The following is a 13,291-nucleotide window of genomic DNA, read 5'->3' as shown; positions in this document are numbered from 1 at the left end:
TGTTTTCTGAGCACAGAAATTGCTTTCAGGTTTCACAGGTCCACAGGTAAAGGATTTGCCTCAGGATGGATTACATCCAGAACTGCTCCCATACCTAATTTAGATAGATTGGACTTTTGAGCTGATGAGGTTTAGATGAGACTTTGGACTTGACTTGATGCTGTAATAAGGTGAGACTTGTGGTGACCTTGGGATAGATGAATGTGTTTCTCATATGGGATGTATATGAGTCTTTGGGGAGCAGGGGTTAGACTGTGATAGGATGAATAGTGGTCCCCACCCCTCCTAAATATGTCCCAGTTCTAATCCCTGGAACCTGTGAATATGTTGCCTTACATGGTAGAAGGGATTTTGCAGAAATGACATATATGAGATTAAAACACAAGACTTCTGGGTAAGAGGAACAATTTATTACTCACAACAAAGAAAAAAAAGACAAAAACCCCAAAACTGCCAGACCAGCACTGCGCATCAGTCCCCCAGGCTCCAATTCCCACGGCAGATACACTGTTCCCATGGCAGGTGTTACACTGCATCATTCAGGAGGCTGTACCACAGGAGACTCAGGTTTTATGGAGCTGCGGGCACACCTGCCCATCCTCTCCTCCAGGTTCTAGTCATTACTCTGGAATGCAAACAAACGTCTCTGGGGAGGGGAAGGAGAGGACTTTACCTTTACTTCTCTGGGATGTCGCTAGGGAAGGAGCTGTCTATCGCTTTAGTATCCTGGAATGTCCCCTTACACATTCTTAACTTGGAGGCAAATACCTCTCAGAGGATCCAGACTGTGTAGAAATGTGATAAATTTATGAAGAATTGTCTTTCAATGCTTTATTTCAAGCACAATAAGGGAAAATTTTTAACTTTCAATATAACAGAAACATCTCAGAAATCAATTATCACAATAATGCTAGGTTGTGGGAGCTGATGGAAAGGACTTGCTAGCCTTTATGATTTTAAAGGAAGACCATGTCAAAAGAAGCATCACCCAGTGGGGTCAGGGAACAGAGGTGGAAGTTGAAATAAGTTTGAGGAAGACATATCAAGCAATGTAAGTTTATCAACAGTGAGAGGAAACATCAATCAATGTCACTTTTGGATACTTATAGAGATGACCTAATCAACTCAGATTCTAAAATATAAAAAAGGCAAAGAAATTTGCCACACATTTAGTAATTATTCCTGGGAAAAAGACCTCGAGTTAGAGATGTTAGACATCATCGACTCATTTATTCATAAAATGTATACCAAATATCTGCTTTATGTATCATGCAAGATGCACAATCTTTACTCCTATGGAGCATTCATTCAGGGTGGCAGATTGACAGTACTAGTATTCAAATATATTACTAATTATATACTACAAAGAAGGAAAAAAAACAGAGGCTGTACCTAAACTTAAGGTAGTTAGGAAAGACCTCTTTAGGGATGTAACATTTAATTCAACCTATCCTGAAAATAGCAGAGTGAGTCTTTTAAAACCTAATTTGTTTCACTTCTCTCTTCCACATAATCCTTCAATTGCTGTTTCACTGACAAAAACCCAGAGGCCCTATAATGGTCTACAAAAGCCATTCATGATTTAGTCCCCAAATAGTCCTCTGACCTCCTTTCTTCTCTTTCTCTCATACTCATTTTCCTCTAATTATTACAAAGTTTACCTACTACGCTCACTGTCTCTCTCTCCCTGCCAGAACATAAGCTCCACTAGAGAACGATCTTTGTTTCATCTCCCAAATGTCTCTAGAATAGTTCCTGGCCTCTAACAAGAGGTTCATTAAATTTTTGCTCAATGAATATAAAATTACATTGGTTTTATTAATACTTAAATATAAGAAAAATAGTTATCACATACAATGTTGTATTAATACTTAAATATGACATATAAAAGTATCAGAAAATGAGAAACACAGAAACAAAAAAACCAGGAAAGATTTGTTTAATGTGATGAGTGTGCTTGCCTGTTGGTAAGTTCATTCCAGTTTGGAACGCAGGAGGATAAGGCTACCCGCATGTCTGCTGTGCCATTCAATCCATTTCTTTCCTTCGTTTTTAACTGGGTTAAGACTGAAAATCCTAGTTCACACAAAGTAGTTGTTGTGAAAGGTAATAACAGCAGGACACTTTTTCTACTTAGCAAGGGAAAGTCTTCCTTTACCTTAATCCAAAATGCTGATAAACTTAAGGTTTCATAATCATTCTTCAATGTATATGAAGAACTGAGCTGTATTAATTCATTCTCTTCTTCAGGCACCAAGTTAAACTCAATTATTGATTCTGGGTTTCTAAAAGCAAATGGATCTTTTACCCAACAGTTTTCTCTCAACGTTTCAAATTTCTCTTCTGGAAATAAATAGTTAAGAGTTTGAGATAGAGAAGTGAGATGCAATAGTATCTCTAATTTTACTTCTTTCAAAATGTTTTCATTAATGATATTCTCTTCAGTATGTTGCAAAAATCTTGGAAACATGTAATAGCTGGGATGATTGCTTTTAAGTCTTGTTTGCCACAATAATAATGTCTTTTGGAATGCCTGGATACATTCGACCTGTTGGAATATATCACTGTTTTTCCCCTGTAGTTTTAAACTTAATTCATTAAGTATGCCAAAAATATCAGTTAAATATGCCATTTTTGTTACCCAAATATCATCTTCAAAAATACTTGCCAAATTAGATTTTTTTTCAGTGAGAAAACTGTGAATCTCATTCCTGAGTTCATAAACCCTACCAAGTATTTTCCCTTGAGACAACCAACGAACTTTGGTATGATACAGTAAGTGGGTATGATTAGTTCCAATCTCTGAACAAAATGTTTCAAGAAGCCAGCTATTTAGTGAGCTTCGTTTAATAAAATTAACAACTTTCACTGCATGTTTCAATACTTCCATGAGATTCTGTGGAATTTCTCTGGATGCTAAAGCTTCACGCTGTATAAAACAATGATTCCAAAGAGCGCCATTATTAGTAACTTCTAGCAATTTTTTAATTACTCTGCTGTGTTTCCCAGTTATGTTTGCTGCTCCATCGCTTGTAATTCCTTTGCAGTTTTTCCAGTTTAATTTATATTGGCCAACAATGCACTTTTCTAATTCTGTAAAAATATCTAATCCACTTAGGTGTGAGATTAAATTTAAACAACACAAAAAATCCTCCACAAAATCATCCTGCCACACATATCTGACATAAACTAGAAGTGCTGCACAGCTTCCAGTATCAGTGCTTTCATCAAGCTGCATCGCAAAATCTATACCGGATTGTAATCGAGTAATAAGTGTTGTTTCTAAATGTTCTGCAATAGTACAAATTCGAAGAGACACTGTGTTATCACTAGAAATAGTTTTTAATTTGTCAGCTGATTTATCATCAAAAATTGTACGCACCATATCCAAACATGCTGGAAGAATGATTTTTTCAGCAGCTGTGTGAGCCGTTTTCTCTTTGGCCACACAATACGCAACTAGATATGATGATAATAAGGCCTTTTCACTAACAGTTGTAGAACTAGGAAACTGTGTTGGTAATTTTACATTTTTTTTCTTCCTTTGAAAATATTCAAGAGGCTTATCAATAAGCTCAGCATGCTGAGTTTCTAAGTGCCTTTTTAATTTTGAAGGTTTTAAGCTTTCATTTGCAAGAATATTATTACAAATAACACACTGAGGTCTATCATTTTCAGAGGGTTTTTCGCATTTGATAAAACCATATTTTAAATAATCTTCATTGTAACGTCTTGCACTTACTTTTTTCTTCTTGAAATGTGGCTCAAATGAAGTTGAAGTTTGCAGATTAGAGTCGATATTTTTTTCAGTACTGTTGCTATTCATATTTTCAGATCCAATGGTTGAATTTGAACATGCTTCTGCATATTTCATTTCATTATTTCTCTTTCTTTTAAAAAAGAAATGATCCATTTTACAAGTAACTGATTAAAATGTTATACTTGCTAACTCAAAATACATGTGTATATATATATAGCTTAGATAACATCTTGCAAAAAATGCAGTTTGCAATTCAATCTCAGTTGAACATCTGAATTCACATCTAGTTGCAAGTCATAGTAATACAAAACTAGACAGAACATTAACTTATTTTCATGAAAATTAAGACACCAGTGGACAAATGACTGAAAAACCATTTCTTAGCTAATAAATTCTATTCATCACATCCTCTCCATTAATTATCTTCTCACATATTGAAACTGACTTTAGTATTCATTGCAACTTGGACAATTCTAGCAAAGGATTCGTGGAAGCACTCTGATATTTTATATTTTATTTTGTTTTTAAAAAATGTTCACCATGACTCACAGAATTAATTTCAGGACCTACTAATGGGTCAAACACATAATGTGAATAGCACTGATACAGACATCTTCCTCTGTTGTGTTGGTAGCTTGAGTATGTCTCCTTGATGGTCAAAGAAACAAGCTGATCTGCTAGACTGTTTGCTGCAAGAGTAACTTTCCTGAAGTGGTAGGTGTATCTTAGATTTTCATTCTTGATACAATTTGATGGGAAAAATTTTTAAGAGTGCCAATTATGGTCTGATCCAGTGAGAGCCAATGAGGTTTTCCATGGCTAGGTCAACTCTCAGGTTGCAGCTGCTCACATACTTTAAAACTTTCTTAGAATGCATCCTTGACCTGGAAATAAGACCAAAGACATGACATTAAAGCATCATACAGAGTATTATCATTGCCAGCTATGGGGTCCTATGCCATATTCAAGATAATGGGTGAAGCAAAAAGCCTGTAGCTCCTTTCATTGCTATGTTAGATAGGCTTAGACCTATTTCTGTAAGGCATAGCGCCTCAACCAGGATTGGTAAATAGAAAAAATGATGTCAGGAAAACCTGGGAGTCAGCATCATGAGTTGCAAAGCACACTGACAAAGCTGAAAACAGCAAGCCATGAGTACAGTTCATTCACCCTATCTACTTCTTCTTAGCTCAGTATGGCCATGCCTACCTTAGAATTTACATACTCATTGTGCTGTTCTCTTTGATCTTAGTGTATTTGAGCCTCATCACCATAAAACAGTACTTCCTAACACATCTTTCCACCTTGTCCTTTTTGCAGGGGGTGAGTGTAAAGTAATATTTACTGTCGTGTTTATTAGAAATTCAACATATTAACAGCATTAATACTTTTAGTAGGATTGTTTGCACTAAGTGTATTTTCTTATTTTCTGTATTCCTGATGCTCTGCATCTGGGTTTTCCCTGATCAGGAAGGGACTGACCCTTCCAGTGTCAGCTAATTCCTAGAGATGGCACACTCCACTGGTAGCAAACAGCTCAACCCAGGGGCACAACTTTTATATGCAAACTAACCAATCCAGACCCTAGCCCACCTTAACCCCCATGATCAGGCTCTTACACACCACCAATACGCCCCTGCCTTCATCACCCAGGGACAGATACCAAGCCTCCATACCCTAGGGCCTGCTGAAGCCAATCCTAAACTTACTCAGCTTGCTTGCCCTGCCTCGCCCTTACCTTCTCTAGAAAACCACTGCACAGGCTTTCCTGCGGTTCCCCTTCCACTCCCTCCATGTCCTGCCCAATGCTGGCGCCTCCCCTTGTGGCCCCCTCGCATGGTGTTGCTTGCTCCACCTCCCGTTTCTAGGTATCCATGAGGATAAAAACTTCCTACATCATGACAATCATTTCTGTGTCTGCATTTCTCTTCAAGGGTGTGCTTTAAATAATTTTAATATTGTTATGGCTCTGATTACAAAGTTTTACAGTTTGACCATAATCCTGTCTTCCTCATAAGCTGTTACTTTTTAGTGAAAATATACTGCATTCCATGAGTTCTTATAGGAAGTCACAGTATTAAAACTGAAACACCTGTATCTTTTTTTTTAACCTATTAGAGAATTTTTTTTCTTTTTATATCATTAATATACAATTACATGAGCAACATTTTGGTTACTAGATTTCCCCCCTTATCAAGTCCCCACCACATACCCCATTACAGTCACTGTCCATCAGCGTAGTAAGATGCTATAGAATCACTACTTGTCTTCTCTGTGCTATACTATCTTCCCCATGCCCCCACCCCAACATTATGTGTGCTAATTGTAATGCCTCTTTTTCCCCTTATCCCTCTCTTCTCACCCATTCTCCCCAGTCCCTTTCCCTTGGGTTCTGTGAAACACCTATATCTTGAGATTACTTTTATTACTTGCCCAGTGAATGGATTCTCCCCAATCACTTGAGAGGAAGATTGGAATCCCCCCCGCCCCCAAATATACCAAATAACTTTTCATTCTAGTTATCATGTATCCTTCCCCCTATGGGTGAAACAAGAGTATAGTACCACATACCAGCAAGGGCTAGGTTTTAGGAATACAAGGCAGCCCTCAAAAATATGCTACAAATTATGAATGCCATTGATGTTCATCAGCCTGTTGCTATAGTATTTACATGGGAGCCTAACCTTTTAATAATAAAGCCAGCTGTGAAAGACTCATCATAAGAGATGGTGACCTTGAAACAAGAAAGATGTTGCCAGAAGGGAGGTGGTATAGTCTTGGTGACATTCCTCTGTGAGATTTCATTATTACATCCACATGGGCTTTACTATTAACAGTAGTAAACTTGAAGGAGAATTACACTGTCATGTATAAATCATTTAAAAAACACTATAGACTTTTTTTCTGAGCAATTTTAGGTTCACAGCAAAACTGAGCAGAAGATAGAGAATTCTACATACTCCCTGTCCCCATATACACCTAGTCTTCCCCATTATGAACATCCCCCACCAAACCAGTACATTGGTTACAACTGATAAACCTACATTAACACCTCACAATCACCCCAAGTCCATAATTTACATTAAGGTTCACTCTTGGTGTTCTACTTCTATGGGTTCTAACAAATGTATGACATGTACCCTTCACTGTGTTATTACACAGAAGATTCTCACCACCCTAAAAACCCTCTCTGCTCTGCTTATTCATCCCCTCCCTGCCTCCCACCAACTCCTGGCAGCCACAGTCTTTATTTCTTGTCTCCATGGTTTTGCCTTGTCCAGAATGTCACACAGTGGAACTACACAGTATGTAGCCTTTTCAGACTGGATTCTTTCACTCAGTAACACACATTTAAAGTCCCTCTGAGTCTTTTCATGGCTTGATAGCTCCTTTCTTCTTAGCACTGAACAGTATTCCATTGTCTGGATGTAATACCCTTATTTATCCATTCACCCACTAAAAGACATCTTGGTTGCTTATAAATCTTGGCACTTATGAATAATGCTGTTATAAACATTGGCTGCAGTTTTTTGTGAGGATATGGTTTCAATTCCTTCAGGTAAAAGCTAAGGAGCCTGGTCACTGGATTGTGTGTACTGTGCATATTTACTGAGGAGCCCAGCAAAGCTTGCGTTATCTTTTTGTGGCTGGAGCATGCCAAAATTGTGGGCACAGGCTATGATTTATAGACAAGTGCAAATGTTACTTTTGGTTGCGGGGGGTGGGGGGACCAACAGCATTAACTTTTATTAAGGTAACTCCTTCATATTGACAGACTTCAAATAATGCCAAGGATCTCAAGCTGTTATGTGATGGCCTAGCCTGCTGAGTTACCCTGTTGGTCTCTCTGACAGGAGCAGTCAGAAAGAGAACCTAGTCAGCACTGAGGAGAGTAAGTCCTGAAGGTATTTATAGGAGTAAAGGTGGCTGGTGAGATGGGTAAACATCATTTGGTACAATTCAGAAAAAAGAGTGATGTGGAGAACTACCTAAAGAAGACTCTCAAATTTGGTCTGTTTAGTATTGGACAAAAGTTCAATCTTGAATTTAAGGGCCAAAACTGTATATGACACCAAAAGGTTTAAAGGGTGTCCTAGAACAATGCTGTTGGAACGAAGCTGCAGGGAGGTCCCAGGAAGGTGGCAGCAGGCGCCACCTGAGAAAGCAGCTACTGCTACAGGGAGCAGGATTAAGTGGTAACACATAGTACAGCAAAATATATCACCATGTCTCTAGCGCTCTCTTTGTAGTTTTCTGTTTGGGAGGAGCTTGAAAATATCAACTTGGTTAGTTATTACAAATGCTTTAACTATGGCTAAGTAGCCAGAGATCTACTACATATGGTACTTAGTTATACTTAAAAAGGTGCACATCTGGGAGAGAATTCAGGGCCTGGTAGATCCTTTGACTTAATCTGAGTTAGATATTTCCTCAAAAGATGGCAAGTTCTAAATATTTTACCTTGGTCTGAAAGAGACAAAGCTTTTCTTTGAAGGCCTCATGTCCTGTCTGCCAAGGTAGATAGCGGACTAAAGTAAAGGGTTTATGGCATATGCCTCTTGCATGTCAGAGCATGCTGTACATTATATTAAGCTGGAATAAAACTTCTGGAAAAGCAACTGAATCTAAATCTTTTTAATGAATACAAAGAGTTGTAGGGCAATTTGCAGTAGCCTTAAAGGGATCTGACATATAGTTGCCCTTAATAGGTGAGAAATAACTAATGACTCTCTTCTTATAGTTATAAGTACCAAATAAAGATGCTCATTGTTTTTAATGCCTTTTTCCCTCCAAATCTCAAAACTACTAGAATTTTATCCTGTATGCCACCTACCTCCAAATATTTTTCATTTCAACTATTTACTTTATATACCTTAAGAAAAACAGAACTAAACATACATTCTCCAAAGTCTTTTGTTTGCCATCTCCTTTCTGTACCTAATATCTCTGAAAGGCACCTTAATGGGAGTCAGAGTAGTTTATAGGAATAGTTTCAAACCTGAGGCATTTTTCTAACCACGCGTTTTGGAACTTGAATTTAAACGGAGATATTCTCAATTAGAACTCAATGTAAATCAGAATACTATGTATCATAACATAAGCAAGTACACTAGTTGCAAGTGTTGTACAAATGTTGTACAAGTACAAATATTGGTAAGTGATCCTATAACCCTGCTGGGGTTCTGCTGGGACAGGTCCCTCTGGCCAAAACTTCAAAGATCTATAAATATGTGCACTAATGCTTAAAATGTATGCATTGAAGTTGACTGCTGTGGATATGTAGCCACATTTTGGAGCAATAAAGCTCTTTAATCATGTGTGTATCTAGCTTAGCCATCCTTTAGGAAAGAATTCCAGTTAAGGTGACCAAATACTTGTAAGTTTCCAAGGTGCACTAATATAGTCACGTGATATGATTTCAGGTTAGTGACAGTCCACTAATGAATCTTATCTATCTGTTCCTAGAATAGTGTTTGTCAGGATAGGTACTCAATAAATATATTCGAAAAAACAACTGAGAAAATGAATAACACCTGTATTAAGCCATACACTACACATCGTTTTTATTAGTGAAAACTAAGTTACCAAACTGTATTTGGACAATTTGGTAATATGTAAGACAAAGGCTAGCAAAACACAATTTTAAAAATAGATCATGATAAAAAGATGGGTAGAGGACTTTAACAGACACTTCTCCAAAGACATTCAAATGGCCAACAGGCACATGAAAAGATGCTCCACATCACTAATCATTAGGGAAATGCAAATCAAAACCACAATGAGATATCATCTCACAGCAGGTAGGATGGCTACTATCCAAAAGAGAAGAAATAACAAATGTTGGCGAGGATGTGGAGAAATAGGAACCCTCCTACACTGTTGGTGGGAATGTAAATTGGTGCAACCATTGTGGAAAGGATTGTGGAGGTTCCTCAAAAAACAAAAAATAGAAATACCATTTGACCCAGGAATTCCACTCCTAGGAATTTACCCAAAGAAAACAAGATCCCTGATTCAAACAGACATTTGCACCCCTATGTTTATCACGGCACTATTTACAATAACCAAGATATGGATACAACTCAAGTGTCCATCAACAGATGAACGGATAAAGACGTGGTACATATACACAATGGGATATTATTCAGCCATAAAAAGAAAAGAAATCCTATCATTTGCAACAACATGGATGGATCTAGAGGGTATTATGGTCAATGAAATAAGCCAGGCAGGCAAAGACAAATACCAAATGGTTTCACTTATTTGTGCAGTATAAAAACAAAGCAAAACAGAAGGAACAAAAGAGCAGTAGACTTGTAAACACTGAGAAGGGACTAGTGATCACTAAAGAGGAGGGGAGGGGAGGGAGAAGGGGCACAATAATTCACAATCACAATATAGGTTGGTCACAGGAACGGTAGTACAGCATGAAGAATACAGTTAATGATTCTGTAACATCTCACTACATTGATGGACAATGATCGCACTGAAGGGGGTGAGGACTTGATAATATGTGTGAATGCTGAACGACTGTGCTGTGTATTTGAAACCAACATAAGATTGTGTAGCAATGATACTTCAATAAAAAAAAAATATGCCAACAACAAAAAAGTAGGGAGGACAATTTAAAGAAAAAACTGGGAAAATGTTGGTAATTGTTGAAACTGGGTGATGGGTACATGGTGCTCATTAGATTATACTCCCTGCTGTTGTATGTTAGAATTTTCCACAATAAAAAGTCCACTAAAAAAACAAAGATCATGAAAGATACCCTATTTCAAAATAAGCTGCTTAAAACGTCAAGTAGTAGAAACAGTGGTTCTATAAAAACAAACACGAACTATGTCTAGATTTAGCTTATAAAACACCTAAATTTACCTGAAAATAAGAAACCCACATAAAAATACTAGTATCTCATTTATATTACTATAGGTATATATTATTATTTATTCTTTTAGACAAAAATGATTGTCGTTTAATCTTTTTGTTCTTTATATTTTTACTATTTCTGTTTCAACCCAATCTTCCTTGGGAGTTTGGCTACTCTTCAGATTCTTGTATTCAAAAATATTCTTAAAGAATCAGACAATTTGCCTACAGTAACAGCAGAGGTAGTGCTTTAGGGAGACCTGGTGGATGTAATGAAAGCATCATCCTTTTCTAACTGAAACAGGGTGCAAGATATCAGCTAAATGGGAGGCAGGAGTTGAAAATGTTCCAAGTTTGACAAAAGAAGGTATAAAATAGTTGCCTAGAAAGTAGTACTATGAATGACCTTGGAAAATGTTTCAGGATTTTAAGGAAGTCTGCATGACTGTTATAGATACTTAACATAATGATCATTATTGTTATAATGCTTGATAGGTGGTCTTTAGATTCTGCCACTAGATTCTTTCCTCTTAGATATTTCTCCACGGTGTTATATTATCTCCTAAATATATGGCATATGCCTCTTGCATGGCTAAAAATGCAGCTTGGATTAGTTTCCTCATATTCAAAAACCCCTAGTGGTTCTGAGCTAGTGTAACTCCTCGGGACAATATCCTTTAAATTAAGATTTTACTTTTCTAGGTTTCTCCTTCATCGCATACCTCCATTCAATTCTACATTTCAAGCTCTCAGACTATGGAAGTTCTTGAAATACAACATGCACTTTTATGCTTTTGTATTTGTTCTGGTTAGTATTCTCTTTGCCTGGAATACTCTTCTTGCAGCCTTACGTCATTTCAATTTATATTCATTCTTTTTGATTTAGCTCAACTGCTGCAGCATTCTTTTAAAAACTTCACAGTGCATCAGGCACTGGGATTACAAAACATGAAAACATAACCAGAGATATATAAAGGAATACCTGAACACCTGTTCAGCTGTTACAATGAATTAACTTCAGTTACATTAACATTGACAAATCTAAACAAGCTGCAAAAGATATGTGCAATTTCATAACCATAAATTGGTATTATTACCAATGATTGTTAAAACTAGGCAAAACAATATTATCTAATTAAAATAAAATATAACGATGCTTGGGAGAGTGGTTGGTTTCCTTGGGTAAGAGGGAACAGGATGAGATTGGGTGGAGCAAAGGATTTCGTTTACTTTGTTTCTTCCGTCGGGTGCCACGTACAAAAGCATTAAATGTAATTTGTTTCTGCCTTTTGTCTTTCTAAAGTTTTCTATTTTTTTGAAAGGATGTCTTAGGCTTGATTCCTTCCTGAAGACATCGCAAATACATCTCATAAGCAGTAACTTAAAATTACCTTCCATCTCCTGTGCTCCCCTTTGTTTCCCGCGTTGTCCTTAGGCACACTTAGGACACCAGGCCCTAAGGGCAGGGACTCCTGGGTATCAGCCGTAGGCAGATTAGACTGTAACCCTCCTCTCAGCGGATTCCCGACTGTTCCTTCCAGCCCTGCCGGGGCTAACGAGGCCCTCCAAGAGCTTCAGCCTGCCCCTTTCACCCGACCCTAGAGTATCTCCTCTTAGATGCTGGATCGCTACCCCCTACCCTCTGGGAAACCCCAGTTCGTTCCCTAAGCAAAAACCATAAAGTGTCTCCTGCAACGAACCCCAGAACGCCTCCCTTTAACAGACTCTGATCCACTGCCATCAGAGGCTGCCCTTCTTCCTTCTCACCTCCAGCCCAGCACTGCAATCCATCAGTCTCGCCCGTCGAGCCGCAGTTCAGCTCGCCTCGCCATTACCTGCGCAACGCTATTTCCGGCCTAACCTCTGCACTCAGAAAACCACACTTTCCATCGGAAAAGGGCTGGTTCGGTGTTCTGCGCACGCGCGAAACCGCAGTCCGGTTACGCAATCTCGCTTCCCGAAGACTCTCGCGTCAGTCTCGCGGTATTTTCTTCTTCCGCGGGAGTTATTTGAACGCTGGGACGGTAAGCACTTTCTGAGAGTTTCGCGGCCGGCTGTCGGCTGAGTCCAGGCGCCATGGAGGATGAGAAGAGGCTGCTGCCGATTAAAGAGGCCCTTCAGGTGGCGCTGAGCCGCACCCACAGCGAGGTAAACACGGCCCCGGCCTCCGCCGCCCCTCGCCCTCCCGGCCCATCTGTGTGACCCCCGAGCGCACTCTAGTAATTCTGACAGTATTTGTAAGAGATGGTGGAGAATTTTGAATTTTAGTATCATTGTACCTTATTTACTTGGAGGACCGTACCGTATTTAATAATCATAGTAGTCTTGCGTCCCTTCAGGTTAGCTGTTCACTGATATTTAACATAAATCTGCATTTCACCATATGGACTTCAAAACGTATGTAAATATGTATTTCTATTTATGCCCTGTAAGGATTTTATTAAAACATATTTCTTAGTTATTAACAAAATAAGCGCAAAGAAGTACATCTTTGTTAACAAACCGTTTTTCGGGTTGCTATATTTACTGCTTTTACAATTTTAAGAAATAGAAAACAATGGTAGATTTTTTTTTTAATTGAAAATTTTTTCATTTCAACTCTTAAGACTTCACAGGATGTTGTCAGTCTTTCTTGCCCTCCCAGCTGCTAAGTTTTTCACT

The 13,291-nt window shown here is 38.3% G+C and overlaps 1 protein-coding gene across 1 annotated transcript; it reads right to left on the bottom strand.

Moving 5' to 3' along the window:
• Positions 1-395: 395 nt before the first annotated feature.
• Positions 396-12,546, bottom strand: FAM200B (family with sequence similarity 200 member B). The gene is made up of 2 exons (XM_057502113.1): positions 12,398-12,546; positions 396-4,644 (listed from the first exon to the last, which is right to left on the bottom strand). Exon 2 carries the CDS (start codon positions 3,911-3,913, stop codon positions 1,940-1,942), a length of 1,974 nt encoding a protein of 657 aa, XP_057358096.1. The 5' UTR covers positions 3,914-4,644; positions 12,398-12,546; the 3' UTR covers positions 396-1,939.
• Positions 12,547-13,291: the final 745 nt, after the last annotated feature.

Source organism: Manis pentadactyla, chromosome 5 (assembly GCF_030020395.1).
Source record: "Manis pentadactyla isolate mManPen7 chromosome 5, mManPen7.hap1, whole genome shotgun sequence".
Lineage (NCBI taxonomy): Eukaryota > Metazoa > Chordata > Mammalia > Pholidota > Manidae > Manis > Manis pentadactyla.
The sequence above is the reverse complement of the archived record's forward strand: the minus strand, read 5'-3'. Positions and strand labels throughout refer to the sequence as shown.